The sequence below is a fragment of the Myotis nattereri genome (genome assembly GCF_964212035.1).
Source record: "Myotis nattereri genome assembly, chromosome: X".
Taxonomy (NCBI): Eukaryota; Metazoa; Chordata; class Mammalia; order Chiroptera; family Vespertilionidae; genus Myotis; species Myotis nattereri.
Genome location: NC_138078.1, coordinates 10847975 through 10871424, shown reverse-complemented (window position 1 = coordinate 10871424; position 23450 = coordinate 10847975). Strand labels below are relative to the sequence as shown.

The 23450-nt window shown below is 48.2% G+C and overlaps 1 protein-coding gene across 1 annotated transcript in view; it reads left to right on the top strand.

The window, feature by feature from the left end:
• PHKA2 (phosphorylase kinase regulatory subunit alpha 2) overlaps window positions 1–9212 on the top strand; it is a 64298-nt gene extending 55086 nt beyond the window's left edge. The window contains exons 29-34 of the mRNA XM_081080937.1: window positions 716–745; window positions 2398–2451; window positions 4181–4351; window positions 6663–6716; window positions 7433–7633; window positions 8149–9212. Coding sequence (XP_080937063.1) covers window positions 716–745; window positions 2398–2451; window positions 4181–4351; window positions 6663–6716; window positions 7433–7633; window positions 8149–8319 — 681 coding nt within the window. The 3' untranslated portion in view covers window positions 8320–9212. The remainder of the gene's footprint in view (window positions 1–715; window positions 746–2397; window positions 2452–4180; window positions 4352–6662; window positions 6717–7432; window positions 7634–8148) is intronic.
• The last annotated feature ends 14238 nt before the right edge of the window (window positions 9213–23450 follow it).

Here is a 23450-nt window from a genome sequence, read left to right as displayed (position 1 = left end):
TGGGCTCACCCCAGAAAGTGATAGAAACCCAGGGCATGTAGGGCACAGTCTGCTCTTTGTAGGGGATGAGATTCCTTCTCTCCTGGAATCTGAACACACCCAATACCCAGATATCTCAGAGCTGCTCACACATGCTCATCCTTAACTTTAACATGTTATGTGAACATTCCAGAAAACACCCTTCTCCATGTTTGCCTCTTTGCTGAGAATCGCTCTTTTGAGTGGGACAAAGCCATTTAAAAAATAGAGATGTGCAAAAAGTAACTGCATCATCTCTCCATCAAATGTGCCCTTCAAATGAAATAACCAGAGGAATCTAGAAGTAGAATGGAATGCTGGTGATACCTGTATTTTCCACCAGCCACAAGTGTCTCTTTTCTTTGCTCACCTTTATTTAATTCACAATAAATTCCTTCTGAACTGACCTCACAGAACTACAAGTCAAAAGCTTCTCAGTCTTAATGTGCTGGTACTGTGCTAGGACTTGACCATGATCTACAGTAGAAAATAGTGTCCTTCTGACCATGAAATGAACTCGGGTTTTCTTCTCCACTTTAAATGATGACCCACTAGATAGAGTCCAGGAGACAATAACGGGTCATTTGCCCTGCATTTGGAACAGCACTTCCTGGGTTGTCTAGAGGGTGATAGAAGTAGCAGGGCACCCTTGATTCGAAACTGGTTTATTTATTTCCTGATGTATTTTTACTTTCAGATGACTAGGCGATTTAGTACCGATGGACAGGTGAAACATCTTTGTCTTGTTTCGCCCTTTACTGTGCGTGCTTCATGTACTTTCTGGCTCGAATGTGGAAAGCAAGGCTATGAATACAGAGAGTCTGAACGTTTGGCGAGTGGTCAGACTTGGGTGGAGGTGACTCCATAGCTGTGGCGGGCAGCCCTGGGGACAGGCAGAGTGCTGGACTTGAAAGCAGGAGAAATGGCCTTGCTCTGGCCTTTAAACAAAGTCCGTTTATTAAACTCTTGGGCAGTGGTTCTCAACCTTCCTAATGCCATGACCCTTTAATACAGTTCCTCATGTTGTGGTGACCCCCAACCATAAAATTATTTTCGTTGCTACTTCATCACTGTAATTTTGCTACTGTTATGAATCGTAATGTAAATATCTGATATGCAGGATGTATTTTCATTGTTCGCGACCCACAGGTTGAGAATCGCTGCTCTTGGGTTTTGTAAGATACTCTGTGAAAGAGATGGTTCTGGGCTTTGCTCCAGCAGAGGTGTCTGTTAATTAAAAGGGAAATAAATAGGAAAAAGTAAAATGTGGTCATTGATTGTATCGGTAGAAAGTATACCCTATTCCTATCCCCAGATTGCCTGGGGGGATTTAACCCTGAAAGGAAAAAAATGTAAGGGTACCGTTCTTTTATATCACCCTTGTTCCATGCTTCCTCCTCCTTCCTCCAGAAAATTGGAGTCACCTTCCTAATGATTTAATGTCTCCATGACTAAGAGAGTGTAGAGGAATCATATAATGACATGCAGGCTCTGTGTTGTCCCAGGGTAAAACACTGTGCTCTCTCATTGAAATGTATGCTCTTTCCAAGTAAAGAACAGACTTTCCAAAACATGTTCCTTTGCCAGCCACTCGGTGGCACCATCCCTCTGGTTATTCACATCCCCATGGCACCTTCTGGGGGAATATGGGTGGTTTCTTCTGTCTCCATTTAATGTCCTTGCATATTATGGGGACACAATGATCACCTTTCTTTTTTGATGACTTTAGAGTCAGTTAACCAAGTACAAGTTTTGTATTTGGCCACTTCCGTCAAGGACACATTTTCTCTATCCAAAATTTAATAGCTGCCATGGCATTTGAAATGTCTGTTCATTTTTGCAAGAACTCCACGCGTGGGTGCACACGTGTATGACAGGAAATATTAAGGGTACATTCTAGATTTTTAGACGAGGAAATAGTTATTTGCCCAAAGGTCATCAGCCTGATTTTATTTGTTCATTTAACAAGTACCTATTGAATGCCAGTAGGTGCCAGATGCTAAATGCTGTTTATGGGTATTTTGTTGCTCTCTGAAGATTTTACAACTCTTAACATAAAAGATTAGCTTTTCATGGCTATGACTTTGGGAAGTAAATTGGGTCCTAACTTGATGAGGAACTCTCCACATCTGAGTGGAACATGGTACCATTTCATACTGAGAGAATGAGCATTTCCCAAGTTCACTGCGCAGAGCCCAGAGCTCTGCCTGCCTGGTCTCTGGGGCTGTTTGCCTGGTTGCTGAGTGAGATCGTCTGTCCACCTGCATCCTCTGCACCTTCTTTCTGGGGGTATTTTCCACACTGTTCTATGTTCCTCCTCTCTGCTTACAACCTTTGGTATCACTGCACATGACTGAATGGACTCTCTTTGTCTTGTAGCTCTTTTCTGTGAGCCAGGCCGCATCCAGCACCTCACATTGCTTCAAGTCTATGGTAAACCATGCATCCCAACCCTTGTCCCCACTGCCGCCTCCTTGTTTGTGGTTTGTCAATCCTCTTGTTGCCCTTCTCATGCTCCCTCCTCATCCTTAATTCCTGAAGATTTAAACAGCGTTCAATATTTTCATTTGACTGTCATTAGGAGTAGAGCCTAGAAAGCCAAGAAGTTCTTAAACTGAGCTTTGTTTGTCCAGGAGCTTCTGGAACCTTTGAGGCATTGGTTTTGTGCCTCTCCCTGGAGCCATGGTGGTGAACCATTGCCCGCATGTGCTCATTAGCACTGTGTAGTCATAATGCTCTGCTTGGCATGAGGCCTCACATAAAGTGGAGGACTAAGAAGTGTGGGAATCGCTGAGGCAAATCTGAATCTTCATCCTGAAATGAAAAGGAGGAAACCAGCTGAGTCATTGATGAGTGCGGCTGTAATTACTTTTATTTGTATCTAATTGTTGCCGTATTTAAATTGCAGTAATGAGCCCAATGGAATAGCCCAGCCTAACAGCCTTTTCAAAATAAGATCCCATGAAGTCAAAATGAGTCCATAGAGAACACTCCTGCCTCCTGCCCTAGTAGCATGCTTAACATTTGGATTTCATTTTTAAACCTTTCAATTTAATATTGTGCACTGAGAAGTGAAAATGCCAGGTAGTCCAGAACAAAGGTAATGGTAAGGATTTAGGTTATCCCTTTCCAACCTGGAGACCATGTGCTTAGAATCCATCCATGGGAAGAAGGCAGGCCCAGAGCCTTGCTACAGGGAGAGAGCATGGTATGGTTTCACCCCATCTGCTTCTGGGGGTCCCCACATTCAAGCCTGGTCTCCAGGCCCCTGATGGGAACCTCTCAGAGCCACCTCTGAGGTCATGTGCAGGCCCTGCCCTAGCACATCCCTCAGGGAAGCCAGAATAAGTCTAGCCTCAGGCAGGGAGGTGGGCAGGAGGTGACATCTCTCCCTCTGCTTCAGCAAAACATGTTTTCCTGGCGCAGAGGCAGCCATTGCCCCAAATTAGGGTAAAGCGCTGTGCTGAGAACAGGCTGAGAGCAGATTGAAAAGGACAAACACATATACAATACTCTCTGGGGTCCTCACTACTAAATGGGGATCCCCAGCCTTTTTGGTTTTGGCTCTAAAACCTCCTCCACCCACCACACACTCACCCCATGTTACAGGGAGGTGATCAGTTCTCTGTGGCACTGCAGAAGTGGGCACTTTGGCATTTGTCTCCCTGGGCTGCAGTACCTCTGGGCGGGTGGTCTCACCTATTCCAAGGGACCCCGTGGGCACTTACAACCAGCCATGCGGTCTCATGGGGTTTTCTGTATTTTCATTCAGTGAGTGCTGCAGGACAATCCAACTGTGTCCCAAGGTGTAGATGAGGTCGAAGCCTGGAGCCAGTGTTCAGGGTCAGGAATTGCCACAGCTAGTGCTGAGCTGGGATTCGCAGCTGATCCCAGAGCCCACACTGTCAGCTGCTTGGTCTCCCCATCAGGCTGGGGTCCTTGTTGCAGTGCTACCTCGTGGGACTGGGTGCAGTGCACCAAACAAGTTCAGTAACCAAACCAGTGTGGGAAAGAGTCAATCCAGCTTCAAGAAATGGTTAGGCTCGAATCAAGGCAGCACAGTTCTCTCTGGGCAAGTAGTGAGCTGGTGTTTTGACTGATTCACTGAGCTGTCTTGCAGCACCAGCTATGAGGCTTCTGAAGGCCATGCACTGTCTTGCAGAGGTCCAGCACCCCACCCTCGCCCACTGGCACATCATCGTCAGACTCAGGAGGCCATCACATTGGCTGGGGGGAGCGACAGGGCCAGTGGCTGCGCAGGAGAAGGCTGGACGGGGCCATCAACAGAGTGCCTGTGGGATTCTACCAGAAGGTGTGGAAGATCCTTCAGAAGGTGAGCTTGGCCACTATAATGAATTCCGCAGGCCTTGGGGCTGGGGGACACACACTGCCGGGTAAATGAACCGACCCCCCCCCCCGCCTTATTCCCTTTGTGAGGCATGATGGCACCTACTGGTATCATCAAGTAGCACATGGTTGCAGAACACATAGCCCCTGACCTTGGATAGCTCACAGCCTAGAACAGGCATTCTCCACCTTGGTACCACTGACATTTGGGGCTGGGGAATTCTTTTTTGTATGGGGGCTATTCTGTGCATTGTGGAATATTAACCAGCATCCCTGGCCCCCACCCACTAGATGCCAATAGCACCCCCTTCCCCAGCTGTGACAACTAAAAATGTCTCCATTTGTCCCCTGGGCAGCAAACCACCCGGGGTTGAGAACTGCTGATTGGAACCACAGCAAGTTAGATGAGGTGACAGCCCAGGTTGTGTGGGACCGTCCCTTTTGACATATTAGGAATGTTGAAAAGTCAGAAGATACATAAGAACCAGAGAAGGCAGGGCAGGCTTTGGATTAAAACACCATGACATAGATGACCCAGAACAGCCCGCCCCCATCCCATAGTCTCCTACATGATCAGACAAGCATGGTATCCACGAAGGTGCCCTAAAGCACAAGCTCTACACACCCTGGGCTTCCACATAGAGGAAAGGGACCTCAGACCCCTCCCTTTAGTGATCACTGTTCCTGTGGCCTGTAAAAATCTTAGCAGAGGTCATCAAAAACAGATGTAAGGGGACAGCCACAGACTGCATGCAGTGCATGCACCTGAGTGCAGTAGAGCCCAGCCCAAATGCCTGTAACCAAGGAGGGGTCCGTGGGGGAAACCCTATGGCCCATTGCTCTCTGTACCCACATTCTGTCCCCCTCCTACCTAAACCCCAGAGCATTTGTGTCTCTCTGGGTCCCAGTAGATCTTGTCTTTCCTCTTGCCCGGAGGGGCAGTCAGCCTCAGTTAGAAGCTTCTATGCATCATCATTTATCCCCCTGTACCTTCTTCTACCTCCCCCACCTCCCTTCCCTCTGGCAATCACCATACTGTCCTCTGTGTCTATGAGTCTTTCTGTTTTTTTTTCTTTGCTTAATGCCTTCACCCTTCTCACCCAGCCCCCTCTCTCCTCTCCCATGAGAGCTGGAAGTCTGCTTTCTATATCCATGAGTCGGTCTCTACTTTGTTAGTTTATTTTGTTAATTAGATCCCACATATAAGTGAAATCTTTTATTAACCAATGTCACCCCAATAAACTCAATAAAAAAAGAAATTTAATAAAAAACTTCTATGCAAACCAGGAACAATGGGCATGACGGATTTTTTTCATAAGCTATTTTTGTTAGCTCATTTCACAGTAGGAGAGGAGAGAAAAGTCATCCCAAATAAGTGCATACAAATTCCTTCCTAAAGTCACAGCATCACTCAGCTGTGGTATTTCTGTGGACTCTTAGGGAGCCTTTGGCCTCTCTGTCTTTCTTACTGAACTAGACATGGGGAGGTCAGAGTGGTCCCTGTCCTTATGCAGCTGGGCTTCTGGTCCCCACGTGGTACCAGAGCCCTCAGAGCACTCAGAGCCCGCACAGGCCTCTAGTTCTCCATTATCTGCCTCTTGTCAAGAGGCACTAGTGTTTGCAGCCACTCTGTCCTCAGCCCCCCAGGGACAGGGGTGGGCATCTGCTGCTGGCCAAGACACTGGGATTTGGAAGGCAGCCAATTAGACTAGAACTAACTGTTCCTAGAAAAATCTCCTCACTCTTCCTGGGGCATCACACACTTCCATCTAGACTTCCACTGAGTCAATACCAAGACACTTTTATTATGAAAAAGCAGCATTTTGTATTGAGTTGGCGCTTGATATTTATATACATGGGTGTGCGTGTGCGTGTCTGTGCATGTGCTCGAGTTTTTTTGTGATTGCTGCTTATTTTAGAAATCTCAAAAATAGATGCCTTGCATAGGCACAGAAGTATCACTTCACCAGCAGGAGCCATGAAAGTCTCCCTTTATATGGCACCAATGGGGGCCTCTCAGCCAAGTGTATGAAGACCCGGCAGCTCCTAGGGCATTGTTCGTGAGAAATCTGAAACATGCCTGCTGGTTCCCTAGGATTGTTCCATCGAAAACACAGCCTGTGGGCAGTGAGAACAGCTCTCTAAAAATAAATGACAGTCTGGCGTGTTCCAGCCCTCATGCAGGTTTCCAGGGCAGAGCAACTTGAGTGTGTGTGCATGTGTGTGTGCATGTGTGCGCACAGTTATCAATCACATGCTGAAATTGGACTGAAATGGGATGTGTGTTCTGTTTGCAGTGCCATGGCCTGTCCATCGATGGTTATGTGCTCCCATCTTCAACAACACGAGAGGTACGATGGGAAAAACCCAAACACGGGCCTACCACCATTTCTACCAAGTGCTCTATGTCACGGACTCTGACCACTGATACTTCTTTCAAGCTTCTTACATATATAGACAGGCCATTTGAAGGTCCGATCTTTTTAGCTTACTTACTCTCAATTTTTGCAAAGTTTCTTTCCCACACTTATTAGCATCACCTTTTCCCCTTCCTCTCAGAAACAGCATTTCTGACTGTGAAGGTCTTTAGATTTGCCCCATAAAAGCCTATTAAGAGAAAAGAGCAAAGCCGCATGCCACACTCATCAAACCCATGTGCAGCCTCCTCTGACCCCTCTCTCTGATGAGAGCAGTCATCTTCCCCGGTTTCTTTCCTCTTATTCATTCTTTTAAAAACTGATTTTTTAGTTTTTACCCTACCCAAGGCACCATGCCATATGCTACAAGAATGATGAAGAAGAATGAGACATATGAAATGGTCCCTGACCTCAGGAAGTCAAAGGCCAGTGGGCTAGGTAAATAAAGCTAGGACAAGGCCGACTGCCTCCCAGAGCAGAGCCTCAGCCTCTTGTTTCAGAGGGTTCCTGCTGGCAGAATCAGGACAATGACCAAAAAGGAGGCAACATTTGAGCTGAGAACTGAACCCAGTGGGTGCTGTGGTTAGTGTTGGTGACAGGCTGTGTCTGTCCTGGCTCACTCCTGACCCCCTGGCTGGACCCTTTGGCAGATGACTCCACAGGAGATCAAGTTTGCTGTCCATGTTGAGTCAGTGCTGAACCGTGTGCCTCAACCCGAGTACCGGCAGCTGCTGGTAGAAGCCATCATGGTGCTGACGCTGCTCTCAGACACAGAGATGAACAGCATCGGGGGCATCATCCATGTGGACCAGATCGTGCAGATGGCCAACCAGCTGTTCCTGCAGGACCAGGTAGGTGTGTCCAGGCCTGTCCAGTCACCCCACAGCCAAGGTGGGGACAGAGGCAGGGTAGCCAGTTAGGCTGGCATTTATCAAGACTGGAGATTCTGAGTCCAATAGGAAAGAATGTTCTCGAACAAAGAAAATGTCATCACAGATGGTGGAAAATGTCAACCATTTGGTTAAAAAATGGCACAGTGGCCACTTGGGAAACTTAAAGACCTTTGAAGTGGACTGGTCCATTTCAGCATAGGTTTTAGTGCAAACACTATTCCTGCTCATATATAGCCCTGGGTAGACAAAACCACTCACTTTGGATTAGGAGAAGCCATCCACTTTATTACAGTGAACTGGGGCATGTGGGAATCCAGTGCAGTGCCCGGAGCAGAGGCCAATGTCCAACCCGGGCACTGTAGGCTCTCCTTCCCCAGGCCTGGAACTCCATGGGCCATGGGCCTGCAGCACACAGAGTCATCACAGGGCTGTAAAATTAAAGTCTGCTTATTCTTTGCCTTTTCCTGCTGCAGATGTCGATTGGCGCCATGGACATCCTGGAGAAAGACCAAGCCACAGGCATTTGCCACTTCTTTTACGACAGTGCTCCAAGTGGGGCTTATGGGACAATGACCTATCTAACAAAGGCAGTGGCTTCTCATTTGCAAGAATTGCTGCCCAATTCAGGCTGCCAGATGCAATAGTGCCTTGGTGCTGTGAGTCTGTCACTTGCCCCCTAGCCTCATTGGGAACTTCCTTCTGTTGTCCAAGATCCCCTGTGCTGTCACAAAAGCATGTCCCATTAGAAACACTGGCAGGGCCCAGCCAGCGTGGCTCAGTGGTTGAGCATCGACCTATGAACCAGGAGGTCACAGTTCGGTTCCTGGTCAGGGCACATGCCCGGGTTGTGGGCTCGATCTCCAGTGTGAGGTGTGCAGGAGGCAGCTGATCAATGATTCTCTCTCATCATTGATGTTTCTATCTCTCTCTCCCTCTCCCTTGCTCTCTCTGAAATCAATAAAAATATATTTTTTAAAAACACTGACAAGGCAGAGATGGCAGTAACCTGAAAACAGTATATGTCCAAGCCAAAGAAAGAACTGAGGAATCCTGTGTTTCCCCAAGGAGCGGCATAGGATCATTGTCTCCAGGTCTATTTTGCTGGAACATTTTGTCATAGCATCTGGTCTCCTGGAGTCTGAGGAGGAATTGGAAACTGGTATCTTTTGAGTGCAATGTGAACTGAAAATCCAGCTTAAATTGGCTCTCATAGAGAGTTACTGAAATAGGTTCGGTGAGCTAGTGAATATGTTAAAGATCCTTCTAGTAGCAGTAGCTGCACAGGCAGACTTTGACAAGGGGAACATCTTAACAGGATGTAGCTTATCTGTGGACCAAACTGTTTACTAAATAGAGCAACTCTTTCTGGGGAAGTTTGTTTTTCTTGTGGCTTTCTTTCTTTCTTGACCTCTTGTTTTATTGGCATGGCTACTTTCATTAATTTTGGCTCATGGTCTTCAAGGAGTTTATCCTGACTGCCCATAAATTAGGGGTTTCTCCTGCCTTCTGAAAAATCCCACATTTTCCAGAATCTAGCAAAACAAAACAGAATGGTAGTGGTGGAGTGAACTGTTCTTATTAGCTGGGCCAGTAATTGTTTTGGGGCTCAAGCAGGCAGAGGGTCCCTCTGGAAGTGATGAGGCCCCACCTCATCACTCTCCCATCTAGCTGTACCTCCCTCTGTTCTCTGGAGGAGCAAGGTGATGAGTATGCAACACCAGAGGTCATGGAAATTGGTGGTGGTGGTGTGCTCCCACAAAAACAATACTTCTCTCTTATGATAAAGCCAGCCTGGGGGCTGGGGACTCAAGCCCTTCTTTCCTGTAAGCACTTCCATCTTGATACTCTCAGATAGGTGTGGTTGGTGGCCTTGATTTTAGAGGAGCCAGGATAAATCCTGACCCAACAGGGCCCCCTCAATCTTTTGCCAATGTTCTGGGGGATGGAGTTTCTCTCTAGGCATTGTCTTCAGAGTTGGGGAGGGGAAGGACAACTGGCAAACAGTTTCTGTGAATAAAGGACTTGAAAGGGCAGTCAACTGGTGACCACATGGTGAACTCTGGCTGGTTGAGAGTGATGGATTGGATTTGTGATAACTCTGCCTCTGAAATGGGAACGTGGTCATTGGATCTCTGCTCCGAAGTTTAAGTGATGGTGGAGAAAGCCGATGCTCTAGCTGCTTTAAAGGGACATTGCTGTGTCTGACACCCCTCAGAGTCAAAATGAAGTACTGACGACTATTCTGGAAGCAGAGGGAAGTTCTTGATGCTTCCTACTAAAGAGCCTCTTGTCAGTCCCATCCAGGTACTTTGCAGTTGCGGTGGTGTACAGGCACCGTACACAGGGAACCTCAATGCTTCTGTTTTCGATTTCTCCAAAAGCATAGTACTTTCCTTTATGAGGTAGAGAGTAATTACTGAAGGAAAGGGTCCCGGGATCTCTCAGCTTCTACTCCCATGACATCCACATCCCCCCTCTCCTCCTTCCCTCTCCTTCTTACCCCACTCCCTCTTTTCACGTCAGCATGTAAAACCGTTCCCCTCAGATTTCTACATCCTTCCTTTATTCATCAGCATGTGTTGAGAAAGCATTCTCTATGCCATTGTGGGCAGACGTGGCTCAAAGAAGGCCTGTGTGAAAAGACGACCATGCGTTAGTGTGGTGGGGGCAGTATTAGAGAGGCAGACAAGGTGGAGCATGCCCCGAACACTGGCAGTGGTGGGGCAGATCCCAGCAACAGTGTAGGCATCATGCTTCCCTTCCCCCAAGATCCTGCAGTGCTCCAGAGCCTTCCAATTCATACCGCATCTTCCCTGGGAAACCTGTTTGATCCCGTTTGCCTCTGAGGGTCCAGGGGGGCGTCACAGCCACCCAGGTTTCATAGTAGCATTTTCATAGCCTTTATTTTTTGTGTCCTTAAGACATGCTTGCCATAAACAGGGCTCATGTAATCTATCTGGTAGACTTCCTGGAGGATCATTTCAAACATAGATAATATAGGAGAGGTACGAGCTGTGAAAGTTCCGCTTGCGTCTTGGGAGAAGGCTCAGGAAGAGTTACGGCCCTCCAAAAGGAGCCAGGTGCTAATTTAGAACAATCACCTGCCTGTGGATGACGTGCAAAAGCCACAGATGCTGTGTTTGGGCTCACCAACTGAGATGCGGGCCAGGAGAAGAGCCATAATAAGCAATTCAACCGAGCCCTCGATTCACTCTTTTGAAACCTCTTTCAAATGAAATCCTAAAATAGTACTGCATTTCCACAGGCATCAAGCTGTCAGCTTCAAAGAAGGAGAACAGGCTTCTGAGGTTTGATCCCTTTCATGAGCAGTTGAGGCCCACGCAGCAGAGGAACAGATGTTGGAGGGGGATGGTGGAGGCCTTGTCCCGACCATCCTGGCCTCGTGGTGTTGAAGGGATGTGCACTTTCCTATCTCCCTCCTCAGAGAAGAGAGGCCAGTTTTGACCTTAGCTGGGGTTCAGGGCAGAATGTTTTGTCTCAGAACCAGAAACAAACATTTCTTTCAACATCCTCAGGTGAAAAGCAGCCAGCTGCCCCATCTGCTGCTCACCCTGGCATTGACCCAGGTGAATCTAGCAGCAAGGAGAAAGGCTCTGTCTCTGACTCCAACCAGCCTTCCCTCCCAGCTCTGACCTAGGTGAGTTATTTAGCCTTTTGTGCCTCAATTTAGCCATCTGGAAAATGTGCAAGAAGCCTACAGACTGGCACTGGAGTAAGCACAAGGGAATCATAGGAACCCACAACTCCCTCACCTCTGGCCAGCTATGCCTTTTGGTGACTAGGGCTGGGCTCTACTGGTCATGCCCTATCTCCCAGGATGGCTGCCTGTCAGGAGGTCAGTTAGAGCAGCGGTCGCCAACCAGTGGTCCGTGGACCACTGGTGGTCTGTGAGGTCTGAAAGGTTGGTGACCGCTAAGTTAGAGCTTCTGCATCACTTGAGGCATGGTGAATGGAAGAAGAGACTGTTACCGATTCGCTACCTGCATAGAGAGCATGTACATGCTCCCTGTGTAAAGAAAGAAAAAGAAAAATAAAAGACCAAAGATCAGGAGGCAAGAGAACAGTTTGTCAGTTGATTGAAGCCATTTATTTCTAGACAAGAAGACAGGAGGCTTGGCCTCCCTTGATGTAAATTACAGCAGAGCCATGTCTCAGTTCTATTGACTTGTGCACAAGTCTGGCAAATAGCTTTTGTCTTCTCTGCTTCCTTGTTGTCAGAGGGTACAAAAGCTTCCCACTCCTTCCCTTGGCACCATTATTCTTCAAGGTGACTTATGCTTTTGAAGTCCCTGCCATCTGTTGTGTGCGTCTCTGCACTTTGCGTGCTCCCAGAATTCCTTCTGTTCTCCCAGACTTGGCCACCAATAGCTCTTGTGAGAGGAAAGTAAAGCTGTTGTCACCTTCTTAGAGCCTCCTTGTTCCCCTCAGAAAGCCATTTAGGAAAATCCATGTCCTTGAGTTACCAAGACAGTTCTCTGAGGAATGAGAAGACCTGAAACAGCGAGAGAGACTGTACTCAAGTCTAATGCATGGAGTGCTTGACTGATGGTCTGAGAGAGGGAAAAATTCCATCAGAAAATAACTGTGTGTTTTAAGGAACATATGTGCAATTTTGGCAAAAATGCGTTCTTAGAAAGACTGGAATAATTGGAACCAATGAACTCTGATGTCATGTGATTCATCCCTCTGCCTTATTGCAATATGTCAACTATTATGAAAAAGGAATTGCTCAGAAAGCATTTATTGTACATTGCCCTGCATGCAGAAACATGGAGTAAGGTGGTGGGAGATGAAAATAAATCGCTCTTTTGTTTGTGAAGACATACATCTAAGGAAGGACGCTTCCAAGCCTCCTGTGGAAGCATTCTTAGCACTTGGTCTACCAGGGCTTCCACACCTCAAAACTAAATCCCGAGCAGCTGTGGCCTCTTTCTCAGCAGGATGGCTGCAGACGCTTCCACCTCCAGCTGGTGTAACTGAGGCACCAGGCTTTGCAAAGGGCACAGCTTTGGGTTGTCCACATGGGACCAAGCTGTGTCTGAATTGGGCACGAGATAGTGGTTGTACCTTCCATGTCTCCTTTTTTAAAAGAGCTTTAGAGATACAAACCCAGGATAGATACACCAAGGAGAAGTCTGTCATTAGCTCTAATCTTTCATGTCCTCAGTGTCACCTTTTGGCACTGTGTCAGAGTTCTTATTTGCAAATTACAGCAAATCTGGCTGTGTAGGAAGTATGTTTCTTAAAGGGTATTGGATAAGTCACATGGTCACCAGGTTTGACACTTCCCCATGTCACTCCTGGGTGCTCCCAGGCTTACACCCTGGGGCTTACACCACAGATGCCCCCACACCAGCCACCATCTCTAGGATCATTGCCTCTGCTCTTTTGGAAACTAAATACAGAGGCTGCCACCTGTCACCAGAGTGAATTTCAACAGCCACTAGCTGTCAATTCAATCTCAGGCAGGTGTGTTGCCTCAGCTGGGGTGGAGGAGGACAGGTTGTTAGCTGAGAGGGAGGTTGGAAAAGCCAGTCTCTTCTAGTTCCTCCTTCTAAAGTGGAGGTGGGGGTGGCTTCATAACAGGGGGAATTCCCCAGACCCGGAAAGGGGTTCGATGCCAAGCATCCAAAACTAAGTGTCCACTACAGCCAGGACTCTTGGCTTTTATTCCTTTGTCCAGAAAGAAGAACCTGTGCCTACCCCACTCAGTCTGCCCTGAGAAATGACCTAATAGGTGTATGTGCCCTTTGGGGAAGGTTGTGCAGCAGGAGTGTGGAAGAGTGTGCTAGGTGTGTGCAGGTCATCGCAGTGCCCACTCTGGGCTCAACTAGGACAATTGAAAGTGCTCGTTTGGGTAGAAATGTTACTAAGTCATTGTGGCTGAGTTGCTGCTGCTGCCCAGTCCACCAACCAGACCACTGTCCAGCGTCCAGCTTCTAAGGAGGAATTACCTGGCCTCAGTTTTTCGTGACCACCAGCCCAGCCCCATTAGCCTTTTTCTGAACCCTGAGTGACAGCTCGTCTGGGACAAGACACAAATGATCATTGCCTCTTCCCTTCATCTTTATCCAACTGGGGGATTTAAAAATAAAGAATTGGAATTGCTTCCAGATGTAAGCCTCTCTCCTGACATTGTACACAATTTCCCTCAACTGTCACCTGGGATGTATCCCTGAGTTCTCCCATGCATCCGAGTCACTCTCCTGGGCTCCAGGGAGTACAGTCATCAAGGCAAGCTGGCCTCTCTCTGCTGATCCCCTCCCTCTCCCACTCACCAGCTCCCATGGCTGTTCCCTCTCCTTCCTTAACCATAAGAAATCCAGTGTCATCCCTTACAACAAAAGGTTTCAGGTTCAATACCCAGTCAGTGCACATACCTAGGTTTTGGGCTTGATCTCTGGTCAGGGCATGTATGGGTCGGAGGTGGGTAGCAACTTGTGGCAAGCCGGGGTATGGCCATGGCATACTCAGCCCCAGTGCGCCTTATGTGCCACACCAGCTCAGCCAGGTTCAGGGACCCTGAGAGGGGGCAGTGAAGGACTGAGAAAAGACAGACAAGAGAAGAATGCTGGGTCTGGGTTGGACGCTGCTCCCGGATGGAGAGACGGCGCCCGCACCCACAAGCTGTGTCTTTTATTTTATGGCAGATTCCATGAGACAAAGTAAGGGTGTGATCAAGATGTTTACAACATTCTTGTGGGTTTCGATCCTACTCAATTGCATGCACCTGAACTCTATCAAGCCCACATCGCTCAGGCACCTGGGGCCACGTGTTCAGACCATAGGTTCAAGCTTACAACTATAGCTGTTGGCTGTAATTGTGCTGGGAGGGCTCTGCCCTCCAAGCTGGGACTTGCACGTGGCAATGAGAGGACTGTGCCCTCTCATTAGTCCGAGGCTTGAACCTGTCCAAACACTGTAGCCGCTCTCCACAGCAACTGATCAATTTCTCTCTCTCCCTCCCTCAATCCCTCTCTAAAATCAATAAACATACCCTCTGGTGAGGAGAGAGAGAGATGGAAAGAGAAAGAGAGAGAGAGAGAGCTCAGCTGGCATGGCTCAATGGTTGAGTGTCGACCTATGAACCAGGAGTTCACAGTTCGATTCCGTCAGGGCACATGCCCCAGTTGTGGGCTCAATCCCAAGTAGGGCGTGCAGGAGGCAGCTGATCAGTGATTCTCATCATTGATGTTCCTATCTCTATCCCTCTCCATCTCTGAAATCAATAAAAATATATTGAAAAAAAGAGATCCAGAGCCAAAAGGGCCCAGGAGGCTCCAGGGTGGCTTCTGAGAGGGCCTCCAACACACAGCCGGCGAGACAGCGGTTTGTGCCGGGAGATGAAGAAATGGCTAAGTGGGCCCTTGCCATGAAGCCCAGGAGCTTGAGCTGACCCTGAAGCCTGAATCTCTGGCTGTGTCTGGGCTTCTCATCCCCGAAGCATTGAGCTGACGCGTGCTGCAGTAATCACATATACACCTGCCATAGGCGTTTCTTTCTCCAGTACCCTGATTGAGATCAGAGATAGCTTTTGCACTGTCAGCACACATTTATGTGGTTGGCACTATGCTTGGCAGTCTCTGAGACAAAATAAGCAAGTCAATAGGGAGAGAGGGGTCAAATTAGAGCCCAGAGCCAGAGAAGGGTTCACTGAGCCAGCAGAGGTTAGAAATAAGTGGGGGGGGGGGGTCAGAGAGGCCATAGCAGAGCCCTTTGTTGTGGCGAGCTGGCACAGCCATGGCATACTCAGCCCCAGGGTTCCTTATGTACCATGCCAGCTCAGCCTGGTTCAGTGACGCTGAGAGGGGGCGGTGAAGGATTAAGAAAAGACAAGAGAATGAGCTGGGTCTGCATGGGATGCTGCTCCCGGATGGAGAGAGAGCGCCACGGACTACAAACCGTGTCTTTATTTTATAGCCAGATTCCACGAGGCAAAGTCAGGGCGTGGTCAAGGTGTTTACAGCATTCTCATGGGTTTCGATCCTACTCAATTACATGCACCTGAACTCTATCAAGCCCACGTCACTCAGGCACGTGGGGCCACGTGTTAGGACCATAGGTTCACGCTCACAACTACAGCTGTTGGCTATAATTGTGCTGGGAGGGCTCTGCCCTCCAAGCTGGGACTTGCACGTGGCAATGAGAGGACTGTGCCCTCTCATCAGTCCGAGGCTTGAACCTATCCAAACACTGTAGCCACTCTCCACACTTTGTCATTGGATGCCAGGCACTACTCCTCTACCAGGACCGGCCATCTTTTCTCAGTGATACAAGGGGGAAGGAGAAGGCCACACTGGCACTGCTCAGGAAGGATTTGCATGGAAGGGAACCTGTTGACTCCTCAAAACCCTGGATATGATGCATCTTTCCCACCCATAGCAGGTCAAGGATGACTAAAATACTTCCCCTGAAAAATTGGGCCTCAAGCAAGAGCTTCTTAAGAACTTTGTCTTACTGATAGATGCCAAAGCTTGGTGCTGGGGGGAAGGGGAGGGTGGATACAGCAACTGGGTGAGGCCATCTGCAGGTTTCCCTGTAGCTCAGCCAGGGGGGCTAAGAAACCAGCCCCTGACTCTCCCTCCCTCTCCCCACCCAGACAATAAGCAAAGGAACAATTAGATGCATAATGTGTCTGGGGATGACAGGAGCTGTGGACAGGACAAGAATAATGTAGAGAAAGGGCAAAGAGGCCTACAAGTTGTGGGGTCTGTCCTATGGGATGATTAGAGAAAATCTCTGATAAAGCTGGATTTGGTCAGAGACCTGGAGGAAGTGAGGTACTGAGGCAGGCAATACCTAGGGGAATAGCATGCCAGGCAGAGGGAACAGTCAGGGCAAAGGCCCAGGCAGGAGTGCATATAATATGTTTGCAGAAGGGGAAGGAGGTCAGAGGGCAGAAGTGGAGCCATCAAAGGGAAGAGCTTAGAGTTTGGCTTTTGGTGGGGTGGGGGTGGGGAGGAGACAAAGGAATGACACAATCATTGCCAATTCTTCCAGAGATGTTTGCTTTATAGGAAGAAACAGGGCAGAGGGGAGAGGAGTTTCATTGTACAGCAGGTTTGGAGGGACTGTGTCGGGGAGTGGGGGGCGGGAGTGAGAGGGAAAGGGAACAAGTGCCAAAGATAACTAACTTCCTTCCACCAGCCCAGAAGCTCCTGCAGCAGCTTCTGCTTTGCAGCTGTTTAGGGGTAAGAATCTGGTAGCTGGAAAGTGGAGGCAATTGAATGGTTGAATGCCAGGGAAATTATTCCTGTTCTCTTCCTCAGCTCTCCTTCCCTATCTCTGGCCTAACCCCATGCAGTCCTTCAACCATTTTTAAGCAAACATACACACTTGTGTACCCAGCCATTGCCTGCCTCTGCCTGCCACACTTCCCGGAATGGGACTTTGATTCCTGTGCCCTGAGGGTCCTCAACTAGGAATCCGGCCCCATTTCTCACACTCAGGCTCAGCTTTGCCTGCTCTTACCTGCCCTTGGAGAAATTTCTCATCGGCAACCCAAGGGACTTCAGATCTCTTCTCTGACATCTGCAAGCACCTGCCTGCCTTTCAAGTGGGGTGTTAGAAAGCACTAAAAAGACTGGGGCTGAGGCCTTCCAGGCTCTAAAGGCTTCACATTCGGCAAGTCAAAGGCTGCTTCCTCTGCACTTTAAATAGATGTGCTGTGCTGAGTTTTAAATTTGACACCTTTCTTTTTTTGAACTTAAAAAAAGCACAATGAAAAGCAAGCAATCAATGTAGTGAGTCATCCTTGGGAGGAAGGCAGCAGCTCCCTGCTGGAGGTGGTGGTCAGGGGAACATTCCAGGGGACTGGCCAGGCTGTGCACCCTGAGGGTGAAGAGAGTGGGACTAGTGAGGCCAACAGTATTGGCTCTGAGGAGTCCCTGGAATTAGTGACTTTGTCTTTTGTAGGTCTCACTTCTCAGCAACCCTCAGGTGTGTTGGAAAGACAAAAGAAGGCAGAGATTTAAACCGGACATCCAGTCAGAATATCCAGAGCACACTGTTATCATTGTACATTTGCTTAGTTAGATGACTGTTATTAGCATAGAATTTTACCGATGAGGAAACCAAGGCTCAGGAGGGCTTGTGAATTTCACAAATTCTCCCAAGTTCCACCAGGACTAAAGCCCATGAACGGAGACTCCATGTTTACCTAGATCTGGGCAAAGAGTATTGCATTTCCCTTACAAATTTACCTCAGAAGAGACTCTCATTTTCTTGGATTACACAGGATTTGGATGGTAGATATGTAGAAAAATGTTGCAGGGGTGGGACTTTCGATTTACTGTACAAGGATAGAAAAGCCCAATGCAGCCTATGATGATCCAAGTCCTATTTGCAAATGGGCAACCAGATGCAGCACAATGCACTCCACCCCACTGAAGACCCAGGCATGCCCAAGAGAGGCATCCCGTGGCCTGTGGTGTGTACAGAGCTCAAGGCTACATCAACAGTACTTTGGGCTTGGGCCTTAGTCCAAGTCTGGTCCCTAGGTAGCTCTTAAACTCCCAGCTTAAGTGGGAAGGCCAGGTCCTCTGCTCTCTCTGAAAGACTGCTTCAAATCTAAAGAAATGTGGTTTGTGCTTTGGAAAGTCCACATCTCTGAACAACCAGTGTGTCTGTTGTAATGTGGATATTGCCACCTGAGAGGCCTTGACCAGATGGTCAGCCTTCAGCAAAATTGGAATGGAGGCAGCATTTGGCTTAAGGAGTGGCACCTGACTTTGAACTCTTCCTAGGCCCCCGGGCCCTTTATCTTCCAGGTGCTCTGTGGTCAGTGGGCCTGAAGTCAGATCTCCACACTGCTTAGAGCTGGACGCCCTTGGATTATGCATGGTCTGTTGGTGCCTCAGGTTTCTCCTCTGTGAAATGAGATGGTAAATGTATAAACTATACATTGGGTGGTTCCAGAGATTAACAGATAATGTAATAACAACATCAGTAACAAGGAATATGTAGTAAAGTACATATGCTACTGTGCACAGCAGAAGCTTAGAAACAATGGCTGCGTCACCCCCCATCCCACCCCATGGCACCCCACCTATATCTGCAGACTCCTAACCTCATGGGAGGCACCTGAGCTGGTTATGAATGTGGATTCAGACAGGCTACTTTTTAGCTGTGTGGCCATGGATGGCAAGTCACTCTCTGAGCCACATTTCCTCATTTGTCAAATGCAGATAATAGTACTCATCAAGTAAGGTTTTGAAGGACCAACAAAAAATAGATAATGGACATTAAAAAATATTTGAGAGTTCTATCACAACTGCAGTCTGGCTGAGGATGGTTTGACCCAATTCAGGTGTGAATAACTAGCACTCTAGAAAGGTCAAGGTTACTGCCCTCTGCTCCGCCCTGAGCAGATCTCTCTGCTGTGGACCTAGGTCCTAGGATGAAGTAGTCTGAACAGACGCAGGGGATGGAACTTTTGGGAGGAGGAACAAAGAGTTTCAAAGTCCTATCTTCATCTTTGACTTCTGAATTCCTTCTTTATCTTGGAACTTGTCACAAAGGGCCTGAGGGGAAGTATTTATTATCCCCATTTTGTAGGAAGAAAAACTGAAGCTTGGAGAGCCTCAGAAACTGCTCCATATTCCAGAGCCTGTATACAAATGGCAGAGCTGAGAGTGCCGGGCCTTGCTCTTTAAAACTGTACTAGTATACCTTCTCCTACGGATTCATCCTTCCCACGGCTTTTTTTTTTATTCAAAGTAATATGGAATCGTGTGCAAAATAAGATGGGAGACAGAGAGTTCAGGCAGCATGCAGTTGAGCCCCATACCCATGCCATTCTTCTGCATTTAATCGGGTCCTTACAGTTTCCCCAACCAGTGATCAGCTGAGACTAAGCCTCCCGGGCCTTGGACCTCTTGAGCCTGGCTCTGGGAGAAGAGGTAGCTAGGCAGCTTCCACCCCCACCCCAGGTGTTTGGTTCCACTCTGCAGAGAGGACTCCAGGCCTGAGGCTCATCCTCCCCATTTCCCACCTTCCTGAGAGGAGATAAGTTCCTTCTGTGCTGCCTAGCACAGTACCCCAGCCCCAAGGACCACATGCCCCCATTCTCAGGGCACAAGCCACCCCTAGGCTCCAGGCAGGCTTATGTGAACACTCAGTTATCAGTGTGCTATCAATAATTCCAGTGTCGTAGGCTGCAGGTTTTTGTGCCAGTGATATGTTGAGGGCTTTCTCTTGGGAGAGACCTGTAGGAAGGGAGAGAAGTGGAACAGGGAAGGAGCTGAGGAAGTACTATATGTACATCCAGATGGGGACCAGCTTTAGCCTGAGCCCTCTGAGAGCTCTGGAGTGTCAACTTCAAGACAGATCACTTTCTTGCCTTGAGGGGAGGAGGCTGAGCTGTGTGCCCCTCCTCCAGTCAGTCACTGAGGCATCATGACCTCCTAGACAGGTGCCGCCCATCAGCCCCCCCAATTTAGTACAATAGCGTACAAATGTGAGTAGTTAGTCCTGGGACTGGGGGATGGGTGCACTGGTAAGAAGGGGATGTGGTGGCCACCAACAGTTACTTTTGTTTTGCAGCACAAGAAACGGAGGCTCAAATTGCTCATTTGTCCAGAGTGTCACAGCTCATTGGTGGCAGAGGGGCAGAAGTCTTGTGACTTTAAGGCCCATGTAGGGTTGCCTGAGTTAGTAAATAAGGACACAGGGTGCCCAGTTACATTGAAATTTCAGGTAAACAATGAATAAATGTTTACTACAGGTAAGTCCCAATTAATATTTGGGACACACTTATACTAAAAAGTTATCTGGAAGTCAAATTGAACTGGGTGCCTGTATTTTATATTTGGCAACTCTGAAGCTCAACAGAGGCCAGTTGGGTGTGCATTCTGTATAATGCCAGATATTGGGGGCAACTGCTTCATTTTCAAGAATGCTTTCATGCGGGGGTGGCGGGGGCATTGGGAATGGGACTATCGGTTTGGTCCCATCTCCAAATGAAACCCTTCAAATGCAGCAGTTCCAGGTGTTGTCCCTAAAGCTGCAAAGAGATGAGGAGGGAGGAAGGCGCCAGTCTGCGAAGGCAGGCAGCCTGCCTTTCCCTCCACCCTCACCAGAGAACTTTGACTAAATCCTGTTTCCCTCCATTGATCACTGCAAACACCCACGCTCTGTCGCTCCGTGCATCTCAATTCAGCCTCTGCACGAAGGGAAGCCCAAGAGGCAGACACCCTAGTGGGTTTGGACCAACCACAAGGTTTTGTCAGCTTGTTCGAGGAGGCTGCCCTCCTTGCTGAGGTCCCCTCAAGAGCTGTCCACCACACGTGATGTGACAAATGGCACCTGCAGCAAATCATTTCCAGGGCCCTCTCCCACCCACACTGGGAGGCATTTTAGCTGGCGCAGCCTGGGGTGGTGAGGGCTGGGGCGCCCTCCCAAGGTTCACCCAGGCAGCAGTGCATCGGGCTATAATTAAATCAGACTGTGAACATATTGTTCACAGAAACCTTAGCAGAGCATGAGTCATGATGGTGAAGTGAATCACACTGCCGCAGAATTTCTATTTATATTTTCTTTATCTGGGGTCTTTATACTTGGGTTCAGGATCCAGGGCCCTACTCTGCACACATTTATTCTCCCTCATTGGGGAAAGCTTCAAGCCGGGGGCATGGCTAAGGGCCTAACTGGGCAGCCAGGAAGGACGAGAGCAGGGGTGAGAGGGGCCTGACCAACCAAGGGAATCATCTCACCAGAACCCAGGTGGATGGCCCTAGACCACTGGGAAAGAAAAGAAGGAAAAATCTTGCCATTTTAACTATTGCTAGCATCACATTTTTTTAAAATTAACTTTTGGTGAGAGGGAAGAGGTTGAAACTCCTGGTTATAATGAAGTTTCCAGGTCCTTGTGCAGCTTTTGGTTAACTTAGCTCCTAGGACAGATACCAAACAGCACAGCCTTGTGGCCACACTCAGTCCTGAGGCTCAAGACCTTGGGTAGCTGGTTTAAGCTTTCTGTGTATGTGAAATAGGAATGATGATAATAGTATTTACCTCCTAGAGTGGTTGTGAAGATTAATGAGTTAGTAGGCATGAAGTCCTTAGATCAGCACTGGGCTCAGAGGAAATGCTTTGTGTGAACTTTTATCATCATCATCACCACCACTGCCATCATCAGACCTTCAGTGATAGTGCTGTGCAGAGGGGACAGGGTCGCACTTGCTTTACAGACAGCCACAGGCAGGAGCCCTGACAGAGGCAGGATTCACAAGCTGTGGGAGCTGCCAAAGGCCTTTCCTGAATCCTGCCCTGTCATTTTTGTTGTAGGTGAGGAAATGCAAGCCCCATCTCACACACTTTTAGCAACCGAGTGGGAGCAGAGCGATTTTCTGTCGCCACATCTAGTTTGCTCTGATGTGTTCTCTGGGGGTCCTGTTGCACTGACATTCTTGGAGAGGGCAGCAGTATTACTTTGAGCCACAGTAGGCTGTGTAGGAAGGGTCCACACAACCATGACACAACCACCTTCATCACATTCAGGCAGTGGAAGTTCCAACAATGTCAGCTCATCTGCATCCTCGCACCAATCCCAGGAGGTTATCAAGGCAGAGGACCTTCCCTGATTGTGGATTTCCTGGAAGCTAGTTAATAAAGAGCTATTTAATCTACTCAGACCCAACATGTAAGTGGCATCAGGGATCTCCTACTTGTTACCAACAGGCTTTTTTTTTATCACCCCATGTTCTCTATGCTTCAAAGATTTTATCTAACAAGTTGCAAGTGATAAGTCAATTTGTTCTCCTCTAACTTATTAATTGGAGACCAACATGATGGCCAAATGAAATTTCTACTGAGCAAGAGATAAATGGTATTTTGAAACCGAGGAGCTGGGATTCCTTCCAAAAACAAAGAGATGTGACATTTTTGTTGGCTTGAGATATTTTACTGGAGCTCCATGTACAGTCTCTGGAGGGCTTTACAAAATGACAATATCTCTTGGACTCCTGTTAGATGACTGCCCTCCCAGGAGGTTCAGGGACACCAGGAGGGGAGCTATGAGCTTTGATCTACATGGCAGTCTAAGCAACACTCCCTGCCCCCTAGGATAATGGTTGGACAATGGCCTAAGGAAGCAGTATTGTAGGAGAGGAAGGGACATAATAGCTGGTGCTGGGAACAGGGCCTCAAGCCTGTGCCCAAGACACACTTTCTGCTCTGATGATTCAGAGCCTTCTTCCCTTGGTGACAGTCCCAAAGCCATAGGGGCCTGAGAACACCACCTTCCTGGACCTATGGACATAGCCCAAAGCTTTGTTCCTGCACAGAATCCAACATTGTGCCTTTCTACTGAAAAGGACACATTCTTAGAAGGGCAGAAGTCCAGAACCCTTCTGGAAAACACACCCTACAGGCTTGTAGTTCTGGCCGTATCAGGCACATGGAGCCAGGTGACACTAAGGAGGCACCCTTTCCATCTGGATGCTCACTTCTGGCTCACTAGAGGCCTTCACCAATGTGCCCCGAGAGAGTGACAGATCCTTACCCTAAACTGATCTGAGCACGAGCCATGGTTATTTAGTTAGAAATGCCTGGCTTTGTTCGAAATCCCAGGTATTATGGAAAGATTAATTGGATTAGAGTCAAAAGAACATTTGTTTGACCCTAGCTGGTTTGGCTCAGTGGATAGAGTATAGCCTATGGACTGAAGTGTCGTGGGTTCGGTTCCAGTCAAGGGCAAGTACCTTGGTTATACCCAGCCCTGATACTCTATCACTTAAAACTCTCATGTGAAAGA